This window comes from Pinus tabuliformis, chromosome 9 (assembly GCF_031772625.1).
Source record: "Pinus tabuliformis cultivar Carrire ecotype Pingquan chromosome 9, CPIR1, whole genome shotgun sequence".
Lineage (NCBI taxonomy): Eukaryota > Viridiplantae > Streptophyta > Pinopsida > Pinales > Pinaceae > Pinus > Pinus tabuliformis.
In genome coordinates this window covers 936,991,188-937,018,271 of record NC_142307.1, presented here as the reverse complement: position 1 = coordinate 937,018,271, position 27,084 = coordinate 936,991,188, and the positions used below count along the sequence as shown (strand labels likewise).

At 39.0% G+C, this 27,084-nt stretch overlaps 1 protein-coding gene across 2 annotated transcripts in view; it reads right to left on the bottom strand.

The window, feature by feature from the left end:
* The window catches only part of SPPL2 (SIGNAL PEPTIDE PEPTIDASE-LIKE 2), a 170,874-nt gene that overhangs the window by 126,861 nt on the left and 16,929 nt on the right, over window positions 1-27,084 (bottom strand). The window contains exon 1 of one of the 2 annotated variants that reach the window (XM_089446162.1): window positions 26,026-26,642. The exons of the other annotated variant lie outside the window; for it this stretch is intronic. Coding sequence (XP_089302288.1) covers window positions 26,026-26,166 — 141 coding nt within the window. The 5' untranslated portion in view covers window positions 26,167-26,642. Of the gene's footprint in view, window positions 1-26,025; window positions 26,643-27,084 lie in introns of those variants that run through there. 2 annotated transcript variants of the gene reach the window in all.

Genomic DNA, 27,084 nt, shown 5'->3' with positions numbered 1-27,084 from the left:
GTTGAGGAAGAGCATTGGAGCTTAGTGACCACATTGGCTGTAACGTTCCTTTTATTTAATTAACTCTTAATTTCAAGAAATACTTTGCTGGTAAATAAATATGAAGGCCCAACAGCAAATTACCAGCAGACCCAGCAAGTAAACAAAAAATACCATGGTAAATAAATTCTCCCAATTGCTCTGTTCATTAATGCCACATAAAAATATATTTGCTAGTGAAATAGATCAACCATCATAACATAGGCAAAAATAAGCAGCAATAGACTCAGCCAGCTATTTTATTAATTATATCAAGAAATTACATTATGAAAGCCATTTAAATGCAGAAATCGATTTGCTGGAAATCTAGCTGGTTGATGGCAAAGCAAGCTGCTGCCAATTTATTTCTCCTAACTCCTGGAAACTGGTGCAGTTGGATCCTCCTTCCTCTGTTAGGTGCCAATGGAGAACCTGAAATGATTCCCCCTTCAGACAAGCTAGGGTGTATGTTTCACCACCAAAACTTCACCACCAGCTAGGGTGGATAGTTCCACCACCAAAACTGGGATCTTCACAAGGGTTTCCCCTTACACCATAAGCTACTAGAGCTCCCAAAACAATTATCAAAATATCAATAACCAATCATGTCTTGAATATGCTCTCATCTTTCTTTCTTTTTTAAATTTCCCCCCATCAAAATACCATGGGTTGCTACAATACCATGGTCAATACTGTTGAAAATAGTAGCAAGAAAGGTCTTCTTGACTTGTGCCTTAGACAAGAAAGACCATAAACAGTCTTTCCGTTGCCATGGTCAAGTTTGTGGTGTTTTGGACAAGTTCATGGAGCAGTTAACTCGTGCACACAGTTGGAGGCTCAATTATGTGGCTCTCCAAGTGCGAGTTTATATTTAGAAAAGGATGACTCAGAGCCTCAGTTTCTAATTGAGGCAAGGGCAACTTAAAAGAGTTAATTTGACTCAGTTAACAAATCAATCACAAGTTCGAGTTCCAAAATTAAACTTGCCAAATATAGTATGAGTCAAAAAGCTTAAAAGGAGGACAAAGGTACATCATTGTACCATTATTGTTGAGCATGAGCTTGTGTAAGAAAGAGCTTCTTGCTAGGATAGCGTGCAAGGAGAAGCCTATACGAAGTTTGAAAAAGAGAGAGAATTTACTTGCTGATGTGCACTAGGATTTAGGGAAAAATTCCTAAATAATAGAGGCTCAGATCTGCGCTAGGAAATAGGGGCCAGATTGTGCAAGGAAAGAGGAGCTGGATCAGGGGTTCTTGCAGGGAGTTTCAGCTAAGTATTAGCAGAGATAACAGCTATGTTTTTCTATTTAAACAGTCTGCCTTGTAAAGAAATCTGATTGCTCGGAATTTTTTTCTCAATAAAATCTACTGCAAGGAGAGGGTTTTTCCAGTTGGGTTCCCTAGAAAAATAGTGTTATTGTGTGACTGTGTTCTTTATATCTGTGTTTTTTAATTCCGCTGCTTATCTATTATATAGAAATCCTGTGTCTTGGTGCAAAGAATTTAGGTTCAGATTTATCATCATAGCAGTTGAAAACTAGAAGGATTTCAAAGAATTTCTACAAATACCATGGGTCATCAAAATACCATGGATTTTCCCTTTATAACCTTTTTTTATTTAACCATTCATTTCACTTTTAATGTTACTTTTTCTCTCTCCAAGTGAAAATGAAGAATTAAATCGATCTTCTTGGAAAGGGATATTACAATGGCACACATGAGAGCACATTAGAGACACATGAGTCACAATTGGAGGAGTGCCTTGCATGAGGACACTTAGATAGTGGACCACTAGAGGGAGCATTGGACAAACAACTTGTTAGAGAGCACACCATCTTGGAGGCGGGTGTTGAGCCCAAGGATGGTGGTCTGGGTGCAAATGTAATGGATAATCGTTCAAATCCAAAAACGATTTTTGCAAGTTCAGGTGGAACTTCTTCTTGGATTTCCTTTGGAGTATCAGTCATCTACCTCCAAACTTAGCTATTCTACTAAATTGACAAAACTGCTTAATTTTAGCCGCAATATGACAACCTTTCAATTGCCACAAAATCAAAAGGAATTTAAACTTTTGGTTAATTCCTTATTGTGTCCGCTTTTTCCATAAACATTATCACGCTAACTCTCCGTTGTTGATCTTACCTTTCAATCTAACGGTTGTTGGTTCCGATCAACAAAACTAATCTGCAATCCTCCACTGTTAATCAAAGCACACTTGATCCAACGGTTAACAGCAATATCGGACGGAGATCTTGCGCGATGTTTACCCACCCGATAAAGTGGTTTTCTCTCTCCACCCGAGTGCTACGTGTCAGTCGATAAATGGAATCACTTGGAATTTCAAAAGACAACTTACCACTTTTTCTTCACCCAATAAACAGCTTCACTGATAAAACCACTTTTCTTCCTTGACTAACGCACGAGCTTATTGGTGCGCGATGACCGTTAGATCTATTGGATCTGTAGATCGGACGGTTCTAGACTCCTTTGGTTAACACGATTTGTCAGGTTTTCTTTTCTCTATTCTGCCAAACTTAACACCTCCGCTACATTTAACTTGTCTCAAACCATATTCTCCAATGTTTTTAGAACATAACCAAATTATTTCAAAACACGGAAAACGCAAGATTGTGCGATACAATACAGATTTTACATACTCTAATTCAAAAACCAACTGTAAATCAACAGAACTCAGAGATATTTCGAAGGAATACAACGCCTTCAGGATTGACCAATTATACACAAATACACAGAGATACAATTTTTGTAACTTAATCTTATACGGCCTAATCAAGCCAAATCAGTCAAAATCCCTTTACAATCATTCAGAACTTACATAAATACCATTTCATTCTAACAATCAGATTCTTAATCCATGGATTGAATCTGCCTAATCTTAGGCAATATCTAATCTGGTTGATATTCTCCTTGAGAATCTAAACAGCTTGAATTAATTATAAAATCACTCAATCCCTAAATCCTAGCTCAAATCCTATCTAGAAAACTTTGTAAATTGACAGCTAAAGGATCCCACTCCTTTGCTTGTAAACTTTTTTTGTATTTTTGGAATAAATTCGAAGCCTTTTGTCTTCAAGCCTCATGCTCCTGCATTAGACTCCTGAAGACAAAAACTATTCATGGTTGCTTGTAAACTTTTTTTGTATTTTTAAAATAAATTCGAAGCCTTTTGGCTTCAAGCCTCATGCTCCTGCATTAGACTTCTGAGGACAAAAACTCTTCATGGACCCCTGTCCATGAGCTCTTCTACAGAACTGCCCAACTTCTGTAGCATGGCATCTGTCATCCAAGTAGCTTCAGCAATTGGTTGATCCTTCCATTTGACCAAACACTGAAAATACTCTTGTCCTCTTGTCTTCTTCAACAATTTCTTATCCAAAATCCTCTTTGGCTTCAATTCCTTTGCTATAGGTAACTGTTTTACCCAATCAATCTCTTGTTCTTCTTGATCCTCTGCTGTGTCATTTGCATTTTCACTTTCATACCTATACAAATCAACAACATTGAAAATTGGAGATATTCCAATATCATGGGGTAATTCAATTTCATATGCATTTGTCGAAAAATTCCTCAAGACTTTGCATGGTCCAATTTTCTTAAACTTTAGCTTGTTATACTCCCTTTTTGGAAATCTTTCCTTCCTCAATGTGCTAAAACCAAATCTCCAACTTCAAAATTAACTTCTCTCTTCTTCAAATCTACTCTGGTCTTGTACCTTATGTTGTTGTCCTGTAATTGTTGTTTTACCTGTTCATGTATTGCTTGAACTTCTGTAGCAAAATCTTCTCCTTTAGTACTTCTCATTTCAGCTTTTCCCAAGTCTCTCAATTCTGACACTCCCCTTGGGTTCATTCCATAAACTATACGGAATGGACTCTGCCCTGTACTCCTATAGGAGAATCATTATAAGCATATTCTACGTGTGCCAATACTTGATCCCACTGTTTTGGATGTTCACCTGCAAGACTTCTCAGAAGATTACCCAAGCTTCTGTTTACAACTTCAATCTGTCCATCAATCTGAGGATGATAAGCAGAACTGAAACTCAGTTTAGTTCCAAGTTTCTTCCACAATGTCCTCCAAAAATGTCCAACAAATCTGGTGTCTCTGTCTGAACAATGCTCTTAGGTAACCCATGTAATCTTACAGTCTCCTTAAAAAACAGATTAGCAATGTACACATCACTGGTTTTATAACATGGAATAAAATGTGCCATTTTTGAAAATCTGTCAACTACTACATAAATTGAATCATGTCCCCTTTGACTTTTCGGTAAACCCAAAACAAAGTCCATACTCACCATATCCCAAGGCCTATCTAGAATAGGTAATGGAACATACAAACCTGTGTTGTGGCGCCTTCCCTTTGCATACTGTCAGACTTTACAATTTTTCACATACTTTTCCACTTCAGCACTCATCTTTGGCCATAAATAAAACATGTTCAACTGTTCATAAGTCTTGTATGCACCAAAATGTACTCCAAGTCCTCCACTACGTTTCTCCTTGATTAAGAACATGGTTAAGAGCATGTGTTTCCTCCTAAGAGGTCACAAGTTCAAAACCAGAGGGGGGTAGAGTATGTATGCCTTCGTAGACTTAGCAGTCAAATCGCTGCGCGAAGGTGGGTCCCTTGTCCCACAAACAAGGGGGTCTCATACACAAATTTGGTGTCTGGCTTGGCCGTGACCTTAAAAATGGATATTATTATTATTATTATTTTAAATTCTCCCCCATAGAACAACTTGGTATGCACAGTTGATTTCTTTTAAACAATAGTCCCTCTTGCAGAAAATAATCTAGCCACTTGCTTCTGTCTAACACAGTGTTACTTGGGAGCAGGAGCGAAAGCAGGAAGTGGGAGCGAAAACAAGTGCAGGAGCGAAATCTTCAGAAGCTCCCGATTTGGGAGCGAATCTCGGAGCGTTTTTTACATAATATATATATTTTTTATATTTTGATACATATCTGTCAACAAAAACATGTAGAATGATGAATTAGATATAAAAAACATAAAAAAAACATAAATTGAACCATATAACAACAATCATCTAGAAGTTATAATCTTCATCAACCACGTCCACAAGTTAGTAACATAAAACATATTGAGTCTCATGAATCATCAATATTAAAGTTTCAAGCTTTCAAAATTCAATATATAACATTTATCATCATTGATCACCAAAGTTGTACTTGTAAGCTAAGTGTAACCATTACAACAAATAATATCTAACATAAAATGAAATGTTATAAAATGAAATGAAACAACTTTCAACTTTCATGAAGCATCATATTCATAATTCATTACTAATGAGTTATAATTGCCAACTTCAAACTTAAATTGTCATATATATTGTTTAAAAAAATATCATAATAAATATGAATGAGTCGATAGTTATAAAAACTACTAGAAACTAGAAAAGACAAGTAAATCTATTATCTATTGCTTATGCTTGGACCTCTTGCCACCATGAGAAATGTCTAATTTTTTAGTCTTGTTGGAAAATCAGGATCTTTGTCATTAATATCACCCTCTAAGCATTAATATCCAGAAGTATCTTTGTCATTACCTCTATATTTGTATAGGGATCTTTGTCATTAATATCACCATCTAAGCATTAACATAAGATAGAAAAAGCATAGCATGTCAAGTCAAGATTTTGTTTGAGTGATGCGTACATCTTTAGGAGGGTCATGATAGAGGAGCTCGACAACCAATGTCACTAACATCAAGGTACATAGAGGGATTGGTGCTCTTGATTAAATACGAGTTCTATACCCTAATACATGACAAAATTCAATGGAAACATTGCAATCCTGAAATCCTGAAAAAACTGATAAGTCTGCTAGATTTTGAATGAAATCTAAAATTCTACTTTTTACATATGAAATCCAATGAGGTCGGAACCACTCTCAAACATCCTGAGTCATTTCATGGTAATGTTAAAAATTTAAGTAAAAGGATGAAAATGAAGATTAAAGAGAATGTCACTTTTACTTTAAGAATTTAACATTACCATTAATCGCATATCAATACTAGGGCCATAGACTTGATCATTAAGCTACCCCACTCAAAACTTATTTGTTTCTTTGAAAAAAAAATGCATTTGGAACATCATTGCAAAAAAGGCAAAAGGCTCCCAAAAAGGCAGGGAGCGTCTTTTTTTAGGGAGCGTGCTCCCGCCCGAAGCGAGCATTGGGAGCGAGATCGAGGGGGGGCAGGGGCTCCCCCGCAACACTGGTCTAACATAACAGGATTTCTACAAGCTTCAAATGCCTCTTTAAAATCTAGGTCCTTCTCATATAACTCTTTAAGAAAATCAAAACCCAACACTTGAATTTGACTTTCTTGAACTAAAATGTTTTTTCTACTTAAGGCATCTGCTACTTTGTTTGATTGACCAGTTATATGTTTTAACACAAAATTAAAACTTTGAAGGTATTCTACCCATTTTGCATGCTTCTGGTTAAGCTTTGGTTGTTGCATAATGTACTGTAATGCATGGTTATCTGAATATAGTATGAACTCCTTGGACATCAAGTAATGTCTCCACTTCTTCAAAGACTGTACCACTGCATAAAACTCCTTGTCATAAGAAGAATATTTCTTCTTTGACTCATTCAGCTTTTCACTAAAATAAGCTACAGGCTTGTCCTCCTGACTCAAAACAGCTCCAATGGCTTCTCCACTAGCATCACATTTCACTTGGAAAGGCTTGTTAAAATCAGGCAAAATCAAAACAAGTTTTTCAGTGATCTTCCTTTTCAACAATTGGAAGTTCCTCTCTGCTTCAGCAGTCCATTTAAATGGTTGTTTATCTTTCTTTATAGTGTCAATAATTGAAGCATTGATCTTACTAAAATTCCTTGTGAATTTCCTGTAAAAACTAGCAAGACTGTGAAAACTTCTTATCTCAAAGATACCTTTTGGTGAAGGCCACTCCATGATAGCCTTGATCTTCTTTGGATCCATCTTTAACCCCTCGGCAGAAACAACAAAGCCCAAATAGACCAACTCCTCCTTCATGAATGAACATTTCTTTAAATTTAATAGTAACTTCTCTTGTTGTAGCCTCTGTAAGACATAATTCAGATGTCTCACATGTTCCTCTTTTCATCTGCTGTAAACTAATATATCATCCAGAGATACTATTACGAATTTGCCAATAAATTCTCTCAAAACTTCATTCATGAGCCTCATAAATGTACTAGGGGCATTCGACAATCCAAAAGGCATTACCATCCATTCATACAATCCTTTATTGGTCTTAAAGGCAGTTTTCCACTCATCTCCCTCTCTAATTCTGATTTGATGATAACCACTTTTTAAATCTAACTTTGTAAAATATCTAGCTCCACTCAAACAATCCATCAAATCTTAGATTCTAGGTAAATGAAATCTGTACCTGATTGCTATCTTATTGATTTCTCTTGAATCAGTGCACATTCTCCAGCCTCCATCTTTCTTTGGGCTCAACACTGTTGGTACTACACAAGGACTCAAACTCTCTCTAATCAGTCCCTTGTCTAACAGTCACTGAACCTGTTTCCTGATCTCTTCATTCTTTGTGGGAGTCATCTTGTAAGCTGCTTTATGAGGTAGATTTGCTCTTGGAATCAATATGATGACTGATTTTTCTAATGGGCGGTAACTCATCAGGCAAATCATCTACAACGATATCACAATAACTGTCCAGCATCTCTTGAATTTCAATTGGTAAATCAGAAACTCTTGGGGAAGTAATTATTACCTTGGGTTTGCAAACCAATGCAAAACTTACCTCATCTTCTTCCATCTGTTGCAAATACTCCTTTCCAATCAGCAAAAGGGTCTTTGGATCAGGTTTCTTTGATGTATCATCTTCTTCTATTGCCAGCAATGTATGATTGACACCATCTTTGCTAAATTTGTGTGTGTTCTTCTTTCCATCATGCATAGCTCCTTTGTCACACTGCCAAGGTCTACCCAACAATATATGACACACATTCATAGGCATCACATCGCACAGGATTTTGTCTCTGTATTTAACCAACTGCAACTCCACTTCACATTGCTCATTCACTACCAACTGATATCCCTTTTGAAGCCATGACAACTTATAAGGTGTTGGATGTTTCTTTGTTTTCAACTTCAACTTCTCCACCACTTCTGTGGAGACCAAATTATCTGTACTACCACTGTCTATTATCATCTGACAACACTTCTCTTGAACCTTCTCTGTGCTGGTTCAACAATTTCCTTAGCTGGTTTTAACAAAATTTTGTTGACTACCAAAGATTCCCCTTTCTCTGGTACATTCTCTTCTTCTATTACCTTTGTTGCTTACTCTTCAATTTTTGCAACAATTGCATTCCCCTTATTCATTCATATATTTTATGGGCACTCATAAGCTCTGTGTCCCAGCTTGTTACATCTGTAACATCTGATTTCTCTTCCTCTACCTCTGCCTCCTCTTCCTTTGGTAAAACTCCCTTTGCCACTTGCATCACCTCCTGTGGGTGCATGCTGAATTGCGCTGCTGCTAGCTCCATCTCTAGGTGTTGTAAATCCTCCTCAACCACCTTGACTTCCCCTTCCTCAGAAAGTACCTCTATTTCTGGCAAACCGCTTCCTCATGAGTTTTTCTTAAGCCTTCAATACCATTTGATAAACCTCTTCTACTATTTTAGGAGACAGTACACTTATCTCATCTTGGATCTTCATTCTGAGACCATTCACATATCTTGCAACCTTCTCATATGTATCTTGGATTTGTCCTGCTCTTATGGTCACTTAGTAGAATTCCTCTGTGTATTCCTTTACTGTCATAGACCTCTGTCTAAGATTCTGCATCTGTCTAAATAATGTTTGCTGATAATCACTTGGCAAAAACTTACCCCTCAACTTTGTCACCATCCTATTCCAATTCTTAATTGGTTGCTTACCAAGTCTCCTTCTTTCCGCCTGCACTCCATCCCACCAAAGTGTTGCATGTCCTTTCAATTTTGTGACAACAAACTTCACCTTCTTTCCTTCTTCTATTTCTTCATAATTGAAGAATTTCTCCATATCATTTATCCAGTCTATCAATTCCTTAGGGCTTAAGCTTCATGTGTGGATCTCAATACTGACTTAAAGAATCTCATTTCAGGAGTTACATCTACAGGTTCTTCTTCTGCAACTTCAGCTTCAAGTTCACTGACATCTCCAACATCTGCATCTCTTCCCATTTCCATTGCTTCCAATCTAGCTTGCATTTGTTGCATAGCTTCCAACACTTCAGCATTTGCAAGGGGTCCTTCTCTTCTTCAACCACCACCTCTTCCTCCAACTCTGAAAGCCATGTTGGATTTCTTTTTCTGATCCTTGAGATCTTGTTCAGTGTCAGTAGGTTACTCTGATACCACAAATGGTGGTCTGGGTGCAAGTGTAATGGATAATCGTTCAAATCCAAAAACGATTTCTGCAAGTTCAAGTGGAACTTCTTCTTGGATTTCCTTTGGAGTATCAGTCATCTACCTCCAAACTTGGCTATTCTGCTAAATTAGCAGAACTGCTTAATTTTAGCCGCAATATGACAACCTTTCAATTACCACGGAATCAAAAGGAATTCAAACTTTTGGTTAATTCCTTATCGCGTCCGCTTTTTCCACAAACATTATTGCGCTAACTCTCTGCCATTGATCTTACCTTTCAATCCGACGGTTGTTGGTTCACCAATCAACAAAACTAATCGGCGATCCTCCACCATTAATCAAAGCACACTTGATCCAACGATTAACAGCGATATCGGACAGAGATCTTGCGCGATGTTTACCCACCCGATAAAGTGGTTTTCTCTCTCCACCCAAGTGCTACGTGTCGGTCGATAAATGGAATCGCTTGGAATTTCAAAAGACAGCTTACCACTTTTTCTTCACCCGATAAACAGCTTCACTGATAAAACCGCTTTTCTTCCTTGACTAACGCACAAGCTTATTGGCGCGCGATGACCATTAGATCTAATGGATCTGTAGATCGGACAGTTCTAGACTCCTTTGGTTAACACGATTTGTCAGGTCTTCTTTTCTTTGTTCTGCCAACCTTAACACCTCTGCTACATTTAACTTGTCTCAAACCATATTCTCCGATGTTTTTAGAACATAACCATATTATTTCAAAACACGGAAAACGCAAGATTGTGCGATACAATATTGATTTTACGTACTCTAATTCAAAAACCAACTGTAAATCAACAGAACTCAAAGATATTTCGAAGGAATACAACGCCTCCAAGATTGACCAATTATACACAAATACACAGAGATACAATTTTTGTAACTTAATCTTATACGACCTAATCAAGCCAAATCAGTCAAAATCCCTTTACAATCATTCGGAACTTACATAAATACCATTTCATTCTAACAATCAAATTCTTAATCCATGGTTCGAATCTACCTAATCTTAGACAATATCTAATCTGGTTGATATTCTCCTTGAGAATCTCAACTGAATCTAAACAGCTTGAATCAATTATAAAATCACTCAATCCCTAAATCCTAGCTCAAATCCTATGTACAAAACTTTATAAATTGACAGCTAAAGGATCCCACTCCTTTGCTTGTAAACTTTTTTTGTATTTTTGGAATAAATTCGAAGCCTTTTGTCTTCAAGCCGCATGCTCCTGCATCAAAGGAGGACCATGCTTGGAGGGAATTTCACTTTAGGGGTTAGAAAAACCATAGTTTGACACATGTGCATCTTTTTATTCTTAATCATTATTATACTCTACTCTTTCTATTTGCTTCAAGGAAACAAGATGCTAAGGTCCATGAGGAAACCATAAGAGCATGACATTAGGGTTCATGAGGGGACCCTAGGAGAACACGAGGGAGAGATGGAAACATCTTGGATGTTCTAGGAGAGATTGTGCATGTGTGATGCTAGGGGTTGTAATATGCGTGTAAACCCTAGGGAAGAACATGACATTAGTGATGATGACAATTATTACTGCCACTTGTTGTAGCACCAGGGTGTAGTACTAGGGTTTCCACCCTAATAGAAGACAAGGAAAGTGGAGCTAACACCTTGCATGATTTTGGAGCCTAGTTATTGTGGGATGTGAGATTAGGATGAGATCATGGATAGATAAGCTTGAGGAGCCTTAAGCTTGGTGTGAAGAAAAGACTTAATTATTATAGCCTTGATGTTCCATGGAGGTCACAGTGCTTCTACTGATGCAAGAGTTGAAGACCTCGGGTCTGAGGACTCAAACCTTAGAACGCACGTGTTAAGTTTAGGTATGTTTTATGCTTAGAACAATTTAATTCAATTTTCACAATTAGCTCAATATCTTTTCCAAATTAGCAATCACATCAGCTTTAAAGTAAACCGCAGATAGAACTTAAACATAAATCGCAGAAGACAAGCCAAGACAAGAGGACACAAGATGTGGCGCTAGCCAAGGACAAACCCCAATGTGGGGAAACCCTTAACCAATTCTTCTTATATGTTCTTCAATAGTTCAGTAGAGAGAGAGAGAGAGAGTACATTTACAACAGAAGTCAACACTTCGACTTTCTAGATAAGAGAATAGATCATCTCTACATGAGACCAGCCGAAGACATGCTGCTTCAACTGATTCTCCAAGGTGATTCCATCACCATGTCGCACCCATCATTGTGTTGCACCTCATCATCATGTTGCTCCTCATCATTGTTAGCTCTGCTACAGGTTGTTGATGTTCGAGGAGCAGAAATAGGCTCGGTCCTGGTTCTACTCAAAGAAGGCCTATAACTAGTCATTTCACCTCCCCTCTCACTTCACTCACTCTCCTCTTACCTCCTTTTCTCGGGCTTGATTGTTAAAAACTATATAGAAAGCCTGTTGCCCTTAAGCCCGAGCACAAAGCCGATATCCTCATATAATCGTCTTCACGTAACCGCACGCTTTCACCAGCCTTTCCCGTCACATCCGAAGAAAAAACGCGCACTTTAACCCCCGTCGTCCGATCATCTACCGCGCGATCCAACAATGATCGCATCCCCCGCGCCCGCAAAATAATCGCACGTTAACACGCGATCAAAGCAGTTTCTGCCCTGTCCCATCTACCATGTGTCGCCCAATAACTCGCATCGTTGGCCTTTGTACGTTTACCACCCACCTCTGAAAAGCGATGCGGGAAATTTCGCTTACCACCAAAACCGTAGTCCCCTCCAGTTAACCTCCGCACATCTTTTCCGCCCGATGACCGTCGAATCCGCCACATCCAGATCCAACGGCTCACAACCGCCCGCTCCCGCTTCCACCTGATTCCTCCCGCCGAGAGATCTCCGTCGTTCATACACTTGACCCAACAGCCGATATCTATCCTCCACCCGCTCGTACATCCTCCATGAAGTCAACACACCCTGGTCATGTCGTGCACCTAAAGGACGACAACGATCATCTACCAAGTACCTGGCGCATTTCATCTCCAACAACTGCATTCAAGAAACAGAATGGCCAAGCGGAAAAAGGACAAGCCTGGAGCAGTTAAATGCATTTAACAGTTATGAAAGTTTGTCTATGCTACACTCCACCTGCTCGAGGAGTACAACAGAGCACCAGAGAATGTCAAATTAATTCATTGAAGCAAGCAGATTGTAGCAGAGATGCCATCAGAGAGTTAAGGTGGTTGGTGGTCCATTATGACCCCTCCACGCATAGAATAGCAGAATATCTTTGTAAACAAACTCTATATATACCCAGAACACAGATGTAATCGGGGTTGATGGTTGTAGTTTTGATGTAAGGTTCAACTTCTGGAGACTGTGACTACTTTGATACTTGCAGCGTTTGGTCTTCATTTTCAGCTAATACAAGCTTCTTTTGTTGTTAATTGCTCACTTTCCATTTCTACTTTCCATTTCTACTCTATTCTAGGTTGTGCCTGTTATGCATTTGTTCATGTGCTCTTGATATTTAGCATTAGAGAGGCTGTCATCCCACCTTTGTGTTGAAGTCTAGTATGTATCATTGAATGTGTTATGCAAGTTTCTGTTTACTTAATGCCAGAGAGTTGTCATCCTGTCTGTGCTTTAGGAAATAGATTTGTAAACCTCTTCACTGGTTGCAGCCGGCCATCACATGGGCTTGTGCATCTGCTGGTGTGGTCAGTATTCTCCATGTTCACCTAATCCTCAAACTGTGAGTAATTGGTGGTCTAAAGCCTTGTAGTCTGGGGGTGTTCACCCATGTCTGGAGTTAAGCATAGTAGAAGTGGTTATCTGGCTTGGACAAGCATCATTCCTTCCACTCATCCATTTCCAACATGTTGTTGAGTTTGTAATGTTCCCGAGCATCTCTGAGATACAAGCTAGGAGAGTTTCTTGGGGTGATAACATTAATTGGCGTCGTTGCCGAGAAAAGGAGATTGAAGCTCAACTTCCCTGGGAGACGACGCAGTTCCAGATTTTGATGATAGACAAAGTCTGGGCACATTTCTGGTTGTAATCATCTATCTAGCGACTCCACTGGAGGAAGACCAACCTTTGGCGACTCCACATCATAGTCCTGGCTCAGTTCGTGAGACACACTTGAAGAAATCCTCAGAAATCACCAACTATTCCAGTGCCTGACCCTGAGAAGATTGTTAAACCGAAGAAAACATCACAAAAAGGAGCATTAGGATCAGGTAAGCCCAAGAAGTCTTATTTGTCTATGCATGAGAAGTTTTTAGTTGAGGATACACAATTTGAAGATATATAGCCTAGTGTTGCTAGTGAAGGAACACCTGAAGAGATTCATAAAGCTCCTTGTCCATTTAGTTCCCCTTTGAATCTCAGTCCAAAGAAAGCTTCCCATACAATCCAGAACATCTCGTTGTCTCTGTCATCCATTACATTGCTTCAAACTACTCAATCTGCCAGTGTCCTTCCACATACCCCAGTCATGGCAGGACAGCAAGCACCTACGAAGATGGAAAGAATTATTGCTGCTAGGTATGGACCCCTGGTCCTGCCTGTTCCTTTGAATGCCATGCCTGCAGGAGAATATCAGAAATACATGCCTAAGTTCACTGGCACAGAGGGAGTAACAGCCGAAGAGCACCTTGAATCTTTCTACAGCTATGCTGATAACTTGGATATAAGTGAAAATGATGTGTGGATGAGAGTTTTTGTACAGAGCCTTGATGGAGAGGCTAGAAAGTGGTTTAGAGAATTGCCCCCTGGATCTATTGCTGATATTGAAGCCTTAGATGAAGCATTTTTGAAGCACTGGGGAGATAAAAAAGACTTGTTGTATTACCATACTGAGTTTGGTAATCTGAAGAGGGAGAAGGGGGAAATCGCTGCCTGATTTTAATAAAAGATTCAATCATATGTATAGTAAGATACCAGCTGAAGTAAAGCCTACCCCCACCTCTGCCAAACTCACTTATGCCAACGCTTTTGATTCTGATTTCCCCCTGCTTTTGAGAGAAAGAAGATGTGCCACTCTAGCTGATATGCAGGATGCAACACTGGAGGTGGAATCAAATATTATGGCTGTAGAAAAGCTTAAAACACATGCTAATAGAAGGAGGCAGAGAGGTGAGGCTTCTTTCTTTGCTTCATCTTCAGAACCTAAATTAGATAGAATGGCTAAAATGATAGAGTCATTGGCTGTTGAGATATCCAAGCTGAAAGTTGAGCAGAGCTCTGGGAAAGCAAGGTTTCAAAACACATTTGCTCCAAAAAATCCAAACCCATTTAGAAGAGCGAATGAACAATTACAAATCATTCAAAGGGGTAAAGAATCAAATGAAGAACAAAAAGTTAAGGCCCCTTTCCAAAATATAGTCATGGAGGAGGAACAGTTTGAAGAAGACGATGAAATTCACTGTATGAAAGATAAAGGCAATGCTGCCTTTTTGACATTGGCTGCATACAAAGAATCTTTGTTGCAGGAACAAGACAGTCAAAGGTGGGACAGAGGGGTTGTTCTACAAACTGAGGAGCAGCAAAGATATAATCTGAGGTCAAATGCAAAAAATGTCAAGGAGAATCCTGCCCAAAGAGTTGTTGTCCAAACAATCACAGAATATCAGACAGAGAAGACCAGCAGCTGATCCAGTCATCCTCAAAGCACCAGTTCAAGAGGTAAGATGTTCTGACAAGTTACCTCCCTCTTTCAGCTTTGAATCAGAAGTCCAGAAGTTAAAAATATCTGTGCCTCTGGTAGAATTGGCAAAGAGTGAAGTGTTTAGAAAGCCTATCCTTGAAGCTCTTGAGCTGAAAACCACACAAACCTCCACTGACTCTGTCAATTTGCAAGATGATAGGCCTGCAGTTGTGCTTAGCCCAATGATCGAACCTACTGATGATAATTCTCCATCATTTTATGTCTCCTTGACCATCCATGACAAAATCCTCCACAGCTACCTACTAGATACCGAGGCCAGCCACAATCTAATGCCTAAAGCTGTCATGCAAGAGTTAGGCCTTGACATCACCAAACCATATCATGATTTATTCTCGTTTGATTCAAGAAAGGTGAAATGTTTGTGGTTGATTAAAGATTTAGCTATTACCCTACCTTAGCTACCCATGAAGAGCATGATGATGGATATTGTGGTCGCAGATGTCCCTCCCATGTTTGGCATGTTGTTGTCTAGAGGATGGATTAAGAGACTAGGTGGGACATTACAGAATGATCTATCTTATGCCACTGTCCCCATTTTTGGAGGAGAAAGCAAGAGATTATACAGAGAAGCACAGTTGGCATATATCATCAGTGATGAGAAGAATCCTTTTAATCATCCTATTTATGCTGCAGACACTGATTTTGGAGCATGTATCCTCCAAATTGAAGAATCTCAGAAGGCCTCGTTGCAGCTCAAGTCCTTGCCTGATAACGTCCACCATTGGAAAGTTTTTGAGGATGATGATGAAGTGAACAGATTCTTGCCAGTCATTGATGAATTTTCTGACATGCAAATTGACCCAGAGAATGAAGCCTTGCAAGAAAGCCCCCAATTCCAGCTTAGAAATAAGATTGGAAAAGATAGTATTGTCCAGCTTCCCAACAATCATATTCCTAAGGGTCTAATTCCTCTAGAAAGACTGTTTGACCAGAATGACGTGCCTTATAAAGCTACCCAAAATGAAGATCAGTCTGCAGTCTGTAAGCATAATATAGGGAGTCCAGGTCAGCCAAAATATGTAAATCTGTCCACTCATCTGTCTGCTGACCAAAGTTCAGAATACTGCAATTTAATGAGGCAGTTTGCTGATGTCTTTGCCTGGGAATATAGTGACCTGAAAACGTATGATAAGAAAATCATCCCGCATAAGATTCCTTTAGAGAAAGACACCATACCTTTCAAGCAGAAGTTGAGACCAATAAACCCTTTGCTCCTTCCTCTGATTGAAAAAGAACATAATGAGGAAGAAGACATGGCAAAAGGGATCACTGACTTAGCAGAGGTTCATCAGATCAGAGAACAGCTGATTGAAAGGTCTGCAACACATCAGAAGAAGATCAAGGAAGTTTTTGACAGAAGGACAAAAACAAATAATTTTCAAGTTGGAGACTTGGTTCTGAAGTGGGATGCACTAAAAGAAAAGAAAGGAAGTCATGGGAAGTTTGACACTTTCAAAACAGGGCTTTTTATCATTTCTCAGATTCAAGGGAACAATACCTTCATACTGCAAAGTATGGGAGGAGAAGCAGTTTCTGATGGCCCAGTTAATGGGCGTTTTCTGAAAATTTATGTTGTTCAAGGTCTTTTGGCCTTAAAGTTGTAAATATTTTATTTTATCAGTTTAGTGTAGGTTCAGTCAAACTCCATGCCCAATGGAACACAAGGAAATTTATTAATTGGTTTTCAAAGGAAAGGCATTGATCTGCAGGTTCTTGAGACCTCACAGGGAGGATCTCATCCTCAGAAGGAGCCAGCGTTAGCTCTGCTACAGGTTGTTGATGCTCAAGGAGCAAAAATAGGCTCGGTCCTGGTTTTACTCAAAGAAGGCCTATAACTGGTCATTTCACCTCCCCTTTCACTTCACTCACTCTCCTCTTACCTCCTTTTCTCGGACTTGATTGTTAAAAACTATATAGAAAGCCTGTTGCCCTTAAGCTCGAGCGCAAAGCCGATATCCTCATATAACCGTCTTCACATAACCACGCGCTTTCACCAGCCTTTTCCCGTCACATCCGACGAAAAAACGCGCAATTTAACCCCTGTCGTCCGATCATCTACCACGCGATCCAATGGCGATCGCATCCCCCGCGCCCGCAAAACAATCGCACGTTAACGCGCGATCAAAGCGGTTTCTGCCCTGTCCCATCTGCCACGCGTTGCCCGATAACTCGCATTGTTGGCCTTTGTACATTTACCACCCACCTCTGAAAAGCGGTGCGGGCAATACCGCTTACCGCCAAAACCGTAGTCCCCGCCAGTTAACCTCCGCACACCTTTTCCACCCGATGACCGTCGGATCCGCCGCATCTAGATCCAACAGCTCACGACTGCCCGCTCCCGCTTCCGCCCGATCCTCCCGCCGAGAGATCTCCATCGTTCATACACTTGATCCAATAGCCGATATTTATCCTCCGCTCGCTCGTACATCCTCCATGAAGTCAACACACCCTGGTCATGCCGTGCACCTGAAGGACAACAGCGACCATCTACCAAGTACTTGGCGCATTTCATCTCCAACAACTGCATTCAAGAAACAGAATGGCCGAGCGGAAAAAGGACAAGCCTGGAGCAATTAAATGCATTTAACAGTCATGAATGTTCGTCTATGCTACACTCCACCTGCTCGAGGAGTACAACAGAGCACCAAAGAATGTCAAATTAATTCATTGAAGCAAGCAAATTGTAGCAGAGATGCCATCAGAGAGTTAAGGTGGTTGGTGGTCCATTATGACCCCTCCACGCATAAAACAGCAAAATATCTTTGTAAACAAACTCTATATATACCGAGAACATAGATGTAATCGGGGTTGATGGTTGTAGTTTTGATGTAAGGTTCAACTTCTGGAGACTGTGACTGCTTTGATACTTGCAGCGTCTGGTCTTCATTTTCAGCTAATACAAGCTTCTTTTGTTGTTAATTGCTCACTTTCCATTTCTACTCTGTTCTAGGTTGTGCCTGTTATGCATTTGTTCATGTGCTCTTGATATTTAGCATTAGAGGGGTTGTCATCCCACCTCTGTGTTGAAGTCTAGTATGTATCATTGAATGTGTTATGCAAGTTTCTGTTTACTTAATGCCAGAGAGCTGTCATCCTGTTTGTGTTCTAGGAAATAGATTTGCAGACCTCTTTACTGGTTGCGGCCAGCCATCACATGGTCTTGTGCATCTGCTGGTGTGGTCAGTGTTCTCCATGTTCACCTAATCCTCAAACTGTGAGTAATTGGTGGTCTAAAGCCTTGTAGTCTGGGGGTGTTCACCCATGTCTAGAGTTAAGCATAGTAGAAGTGGTTATCTGGCTTGGACAAGCATCATTCCTTCCACTCATCCATTTCCAATATTTTGTTGAGTTTGTAATGTTCCTAAGCATCTCTGAGATACAACCTAGGAGAGTTTCTTGCGGTGATAACAATCATCATGCTACATTTGTCACTGTGCTACACCCAATCACTAAGTTTCTCTTATCACTGCACTGCTCCCATCACCGAGCAGCACCCAACTATTACTATGTTGCACTTCATTGTTGTCTCTAATACCATGCTGCATCTAACCATACTGTCTAACATGCTGACCACACAAGCAGTCACATCAGCTTTCAGTCCTTATCCTTGTGCAACCATTAACACAATATGTTGTTGGCTATGGCCTGTGGCCTAGCCCAGCAGCAAGCAAGATTGTCATACAGTCCACAGCTATTACCCTTGAAGAACAATGTCTACCGATCAACCTTATAGCTGCACAGTCATGCCCAGAACTGATCTCTACAGCAATGTGACATAGATCTGACTTTCCTTACAACGTCTAAGGGTTCATTCCTTACAGAGTTATGGACCTCTTAAACTTCATCATTTCGCTGATAGGGTCCCCTCCAATTGCGGCCAAGATGACCTCCTTGAGGGCTGAGACTAGAGCAGTATTTGGCCCTACTTGGACTGCAATATTTGGCCCTACTTGGACTGCGGTTTGAGGCACAAATGACAGTTGCTAGAAACCTTTATTTCGATGGTTGTAACCTTCACCTTTTACTGCGGCTAGGACAAATAGATGCCTCTTTGAAACTGCGGATTAGGCTGAGTGTTTAGACAGTGGATGAGGGACCTTTTAGGCTAGAGATCTCCTCGAACTATGGCCAAGTCTTTCCATTATCAGCAGCTAGGTTAAGGCTATAGTCCTACCAATAGGACTGCAGCTAGGGCTTGCATTTACAACAGTCAGGGCACATAAGAACCCTCTTTAAACTGCGTCCTAGAACAGTTTGTTAGGGCAGCATTAGGGCATCATTTAGGCTTATTCTCGTTGTGTAGGAAGGTCATGTTTAGGGCAACGTAGAACCTTACTTAGATGACAGCATTAGGCTTCCACCATACCAGCGTTAAGGCTTCATATGAAACCTTCCTCCCTGACTACGTGAGCCTTCTTCTTGTTGCATATTAGATTTCTCCATCAGGGCAGCGTAGAGCCTTGTCCATGACAACTTCTAGGGCATCTTCTATTAGGGCAGCGTATCACCTAGGGCACTCCCTCTAGATCTCATCTTCATCAAACCCAAAACAAAATGAAGAGAGATCTCAAGAGTGAGTGTGTGAAATGACTTGAAGGCCACCTCTATTTATACTAAAACGTTGAGCACAAGTGGATTTATTTGGTTGCTGGCCGACCTTGACGAATTGTCCCATAACACTAATAAATTCATATCTCCATGAATACTTATCGGAATCGGATGATCTTTAGATCAATCCTACACCTCTCAATGAGAGGGATCCAAGAAAAATATCAGCTGCCATTAATAAGATGACCCACATGAAGTTTGGCCCTAGTTGCCAATTTTAACATGTCAAGTTGGAGGCTAGCACCAGAGTTGTTTTGCTATGTAATTGTGTAATACAATACGGCTAAGGGTTGTAAGCCCTAAGGAAGACAACAATGCTAATGTGGAGAGCTTATGTGATACAAGCTCATTGTTTGTAACTTTGTACTGAGGAAGACATGTCAGTCTTGATGCTAGCATGTAAAAGACCTCTACTAGAGGGACCAACCTTGCTTGGTTGTGATTGATTGCCAGGAGTTAATTGATAGGGTTTTTGTTATTGCTTCCCTAGCTACGGTTTGCAAAGCTTGACTTGTACAAGCTCTATAATAGAGTCGTGGTATGTATTTGTACAAGTTCTATAAGAAATCTGTGTGGGGCTGGAGGAAACCAAGATCTTTGAAAACCACATAATCTTCTTCTAATTCATTTTGGACAAGACTTAAACAACTTCACGGAGATCAATCAGCTTTCTTATGGCCATAGCATGTGAATGACGGCATAAATGACATTAATATGTACAGGGATTCAAAACTAGTGGTTGTGTGATCAACTACAATGTGCTACTTTTATTCGAACTAATGGGAAGGATTAGTGATAAAGAAAAAAATGTCAAGGTTCAAAATCATAGATTACAAAAAAATTGTTATTGTCCCCCTCTTTGCAGTGTACTTCTTGAGGATACTCAAGACGGCTTTGCTATTGAAACAAAACAAAACAATGAAAGCATATTTTATAGCTTATAAAACTAGGATTCATTAATAGGAAGCCCATGTGAAATAAAAGTTATATAATTTGTGTAATATTATTTTTGTTCCAAGAATCACTAGGGGAAATCCTTGGGGAAAAGCCTTGACTAAAGTCTGCAAAATATTGAGATAAATCACCCCCACAAAAAATCAAGTAAATATGTTTTTATAGATTTTGCAACTTTGCAATAAACTAAAATTGACTACAGAAGTCACAATCAGAGTGGGACTGGAATAAGTGTTGAGCTATGAATAGGCAATTCTCCAAAATATAACTAGAAATTCCCATTCTTTCATTCTGTGGACCTAAAAGTTAAATTAAAATAGATCCATCTTAACCCTTAATCTTTTAAGTATGGAGAGATGTGCACTGATTTTGTTAATCAGCCTTTATAGGCTTAATTGATCTATGATTAAGATGGATCTATATGAGTAACGAAAGTTTTATCAAATATTCACCTGCTGAAGCAATTTGTTCAATAATAACTACCTAATGGGCCTTATTTAATAACAACAAACATAGTGAACCCAATTAACCTTACACTGAATGGCCATCATTATTACTACTACAACGGGCACTTTGACATTACATTACACCCCTTGAGAGGATCCCACCATTCTATCCCCTTCCTTGTTTTCAATGAATGAACAAATCCCTCACTTAATCTATATTAATATATATCCTTTCTCCCACTATCCCGTGCTCCTTTCCCTATCAGGCTGTGATGGGGACCTTACGGAAGGACAAGTACCTTCCCAGTATACAAGCATTTGAGAAAAATAACAAATTTCATATTTATCATGTTTTTATATATTTAGATAAGTAGAAAACAGCAAGTTCTTCATCTAAACAAGATTTATTTGCAGAGATAATTGTGAGCTTTTAACTCCTTTCTGGGAAAATTGTAAATTTTTCTTAAAAAATTGTTGATGTATTTTAAAGGAAATAGGAAGATCTTTCAAATAAATAGCATATTCCTCTGTGTTCGAGTCCAAATAGCAAGTTCTTCAAACAAGAGGACATCTATTTCGTAGAAAATTTCACAAAAAAATCATTTTAATGTCGCATATGTTTTTCAATGTTCAAAATTTTTAAAAATAGTTGAACATTTATTTGTTCTGGCTGTGAAAACATTTCTTCCTAGCCATTTGCGTTGTGAAACAGCACAACCGCTTGCCCGATTGAATTTTTTTTAGAAAGCTCAGGAATCCAGACCTGAAAACCTGAGTATCTCCAATAAAAATCAAGATACGGACTCACCAGTACAAATTTTCTTTCGCAGCCCAGATGTTTAGGCGCAAGATCATCATCTTGAACAATGTCGCCACACAGTGCACGCGTAGAGTAGAGTAGAAACAGGTACGCTATGGCAGCCACACGAAAAAGCAAACGAGGATCCTTCCTCTAGCAAGCACAGAAGACTCGATTCCACCGTTCTAGGAGAGATTGTGCATGTGTGATGCTAGGGGTTGTGCCATGCGTGTAAACCCTAGAGAAGAACATGACATTAGTGATGATGACAATTATTACTGCCACTTGTTGTAGCACTAGGGTGTAGTACTAGGGTTTCCACCCTAACAGAAGACAAGGAAAGTGGAGCTAACACCTTGCATGATTTTGGAGCCTAGTTATTGTGGGATGTGAGATTAGGATGAGAACATGGATAGATAAGCTTGACGAGCCTTAAGCTTGGTGTGAAGAAAAGACTTAATTATTGTAGCCTTGAAGTTCCATGGAGATCACAGTGCTTCTACTGATGCAAGAGTTGAAGACCTCGGGTCTGAGGACTCAAACCTTAGAACAGACATGTCAAGTTGGAGGCTAGCACCAGAGTTGTTTTGCTATGTACTTGTGTAATACAATATGGCTAAGGGTTGTAAGCCCTGAGGAAGACAACAATGCTAATGTGGAGAGCTTATGTGATACAAGCTCATTGTTTGTAACATTGTACCGAGGAAGACGTGTCAGTCTTGATGCTAGCATGTAAAAGACCTCTACTAGAGTGACCAACCTTGCTTGGTTGTGATTGATTGCTAGGAGTTAATTGATAGGGTTTTTGTTATTGTTTCCCTAGCTACGGTTTGCAGAGCTTGACTTGTACAAGCTCTATAATAGAGTTGTGGTATGTATTTGTACTTTGTTTGTTTTATACACACACATATATATAGGAAATTTCCAGCTATCAAAGCATTGTATAATTGCAAATTTGATTTCAGATTATGTGATACTCATGAATGAGTAGATTTCAGCCCTTGTTTGTTCCTTCCGATTTGACATATAGTTAAATTGCTTAAATGATTTAACACATCTCGAAGATAGACAAGCAGATTTGATGTTATTATAATCCAATGTAGTAAATTATAAGACATCTTAGAGTGCCTTGAAAAGTGTGTCCTAAGAGCTGTAGCTTTGTCATATCGCTGTACACTCGTGGTATTTATTCTCTTGGGCTACCAGGTGAAATGGGTTGAAGGGAAGCAAAATATTACTGCTATAATTTAATATATCCGATCAGCCCTAAGGCTGAAAGTTAGAGATTAAATCTGAGAAACCACGAGTAAATAAGGTGAAATTTCAGAATATCACTGATTGCCCAATTCCTGAAAGTTCTACAAATATTTTATATATTATAACTTTACCAAAGAAAGAAAATTTGTAAAATTAATTTCTTTGGAAATTTTAAAAAACACCATAAAAAGCCAAGGAAGGTTTTTTTTTTGTGTATGTGTGTGTGTTGGTTCAAGGTTTATGGCAATCTGTAATGAAAAGAAACGCATAGAACCCATAACCATTGAAGAATGGATATGCAGTCCAGGAAAATAGATGGCTGTGGATCAGGGGGTTGGAGAACACTTATGGGATCATATCTATTAAGACAATCTCACATGGTTAATTGGAAATGGACAGCAAGTGCATAATCGAAGTGATCCTTCGATTGGGGAATGGAGACTTGTAGCTTATCTCAACAACTCAAAGACAGTCTACATGAAAGGAATCTCTTCTACCTTGCGGATGTATGTGACAAAGAGCAGGCAAATTGGCGCACAGAAGCCTGGAAAAAGGGAATCAATTTGGGTTACAGAATGATCTGGCAAGAGAAGGGAACCAGTATGTAGATGCTCTAAGCCATGGTTCTATTCAGACTACGCGATCACTCGTTCACTATTGCTTGGGCAGACAATAAGGAAGGAGTAATTTACAAAGTCAAGAAGGGGTATCAAAAGGCAATAGAAAGCCTGGATGGAATATGTTTTGGTTTGTCCTGAAGAGAGTGAAACTGTGAATCACCTCCTCCATTGTCATTACACTAAAGAAATGTGGTCCGCAGCTAGAAGATTGACAAGAGACAAAGGAAAGCGGGAAGGTGAAACTGTGGAGGAGACCTTCGAATAAAGGCAGGAGGATCATGATGTACGGATAGAACATCACTCGTTGCCGTGTTTTGTTCTATCGACAGTTTGCATGGCTCATATTGTTGAGGTACTGTTTCAAGGAAAGATAATTTTGCCATCTCATACCTTCTACATGATAAAAGAAGCATTTACAAATTACAAAAATGCAAATAAACGAAAGCAGAGGAAGGTAGGGAAAACGCAGATCAACAGAAACAGCCCATGGAGCTTTTTTGATGGGGTATCAAACAGGAATCCAAGTTTGTGTGGGGCTGGAGGAAACCGAGATCTCTGAAAACCACATAATCTTATTCGAATTCATTTTGGACAAGACTTAAACAACTTCACGGAGATCAATCAGCTTTCTTATGGCCATAGCATGTGAAGGACGGCATAAATGACATTAATATGTACGGGGATTCAAAACTAATGGTTGTGTGATCGACTACAATGTGCTCCTTTTATTCGAACTAATGGAAAGGATTAGTCACTTAGTGATAAAGAAAAAACAATGTCAAGGTTCAAAATCATAGATTACAAAAAAAAATTGTTATTGTCCCCCTCTTTGCAGGGTATTTCTTGAGGATACTCAAGACGGCTTTGCTATTGAAACAAAACAAAACAAGGAAAGCATATTTTATAGCTTATAAAACTAGGATTCATTAATAGGAAGCCCATGTGAAAGAAAGGTTATATAATTTGCGTAATATTATTTTTGTTCCAAGAATCACTAGGGAAAATCCTTGGGAAAAAGCCTTGACTAAAGTTTGCAAAATATTGAGATAAATCACCCCCACAAAAATTCCAGTAAATATGTTTCTATAGATTTTGCAATTTTGCAATAAACTAAAATTGACTACAGAAGTCACAATCAGAGTGGGACTGGAATAAGTGTTGAGCTATGAGTAGGCAATTTTCCAAAATATAAATAGAAATTCCCATTCTTTCATTCTGTGGACCTAAAAGTTAAATTAAAATAAATCCATCTTAACGCTTAATCTTTCAAGTATGGAGAGATGTGCACTGATTTTGTTAATCAGCCTTTATAGGCTTAATTGATCTATGATTAAGATGGATCTATATGAGTAACGAAAGTTTTATCAAATATTCACCTGCTGAAGCAATTTGTTCAATAATAACTACCTAATGGGCCTTATTTAATAACAACAAACATAGTGAACCCAATTAACCTTACACTGAATGGCCATCATTATTACTACTACAACGGGCACTTTGACATTACATTACACCCCTTGAGAGGATCCCACCGTTCTATCCCCTTCCTTGTTTTCAATGAATGAACAAATCCCTCACTTAATCTATATCAATATATATCCTTCTTTCTCCCACTATCCCGTGCTCCTTTCCCTATCAAGCTGTGATGGGGACCTTACGGAAGGACAAGTACTTTCCCAGTATACAAGTATTTGAGAAAAATAGCAAATTTCATATTTATCATGTTTTTATATATTTAGATAAGTAGAAAACAGCAAGTTCTTCATCTAAACAAGATTTATTTGCAGAGATAATTGTGAGCTTTTAACTTCTTTCTGGGAAAATTGTAAGTTTTTCTTAAAGTATTGTTGATGTATTTTAAAAGAAATAGGAAGATCTTTCGAATGAACAGCATATTCCTCGGTGTTCGTGTCCAAATAGCAAGTTCTTCAAACAAGAGGACATCTATTTCGTAGAAAATTTCACAAAAAAATCATTTTGATGTCGCATATGTTTTTCAATGTTTAAAATTTTTAAAATAGTTGAACATTTATTTGTTCTGGCTGTGAAAACATTTTTTCCTAGCCATTTGCGTTGTGAAACAGCACAACCGCTTGTCCGATTGATTTTTTTTAGAAAGCTCAGGAATCCAGCCCTGAAACCCTGAGTATCTCCAATAAAAGTCAAGGTACGGACTCACCAGTACGAATTTTCTTTCGCAGCCCGGATGTTTAGGCGCAAGATCGTCATCTTGAACAATGTCGCCACACAGTGCACGCGTCGAGTAGAGTAGAAACAGGTACGCTATGGCAGCCACACGAAATAGCAAACGAGGATCCATCCTCTAGCAAGCACAGAAGACTCGATTCCACCGTTCCCGTCAGATCACGGGACCTTAGAGAAAAGAAATTGTTGACCATAAAGATCGTAGTAGGGCTGGAACACACGACCTCCTTAGAACTGCCTTGGAAAGATAAAATAATCGTTGTTCAGCTCATGGAACTGTAGGCCTTTCTTACCAACCTATAAACTACATTACTTCGTCTGTGAATCTGTGTAGCCGGCTCCTCCACCATGCCAGCTGTTGTGTTTGTAGCTTGAAAAACAAACTAATTTGCAGGACTCAGCTTGAGGACTAATAAAAGAGTGCGTTGGCACTGTCGTCCTTGTGCCTTTCCGTACGTGCTGTCCAATAGGCTGTGTCGGTTCGGTGAGCACCGTTTCTCATCTGACCTTCCAGGCTCTCCCATTTTTTCAAAGAATATTCTCCTGAGCTATCCCCAAGATCATAAATTTATGGTATATCCGGATTCCAGGCTGTTGCATGGTTATGGTGACCGACCGCTGCCAAATTTCATCTAAGAGTTTATAATGTTGACTCAAATTATCAATTCACCATGTTATAAGAATATATATTATATTTTTTTTAACTAATTACAGTTATAAAAAAATAATAATAATAATAATAATAAATAAATAAATTATGGATTACATCGGTGCGTTCTTTTTAAAAGAATGCTCACCTGTGGGGCCGTTTTCTGTCTAATTTCTCAGTTTTACGACTACAGAAGGCATTAGGGATGTGGCTTATATTATTTATATTTTGTGCGAGCGAAAGCGTTTTAATTTTAATTTTTGGGTTTTTTAATTAAAATTTGGTGACATAATTTTCGATAATTTTTTTATTTTAATTATATTATTGTATTTTTTAATTCCTAAATAAATAAAATAAAGATAGATATTTAAATTTCCTTATATT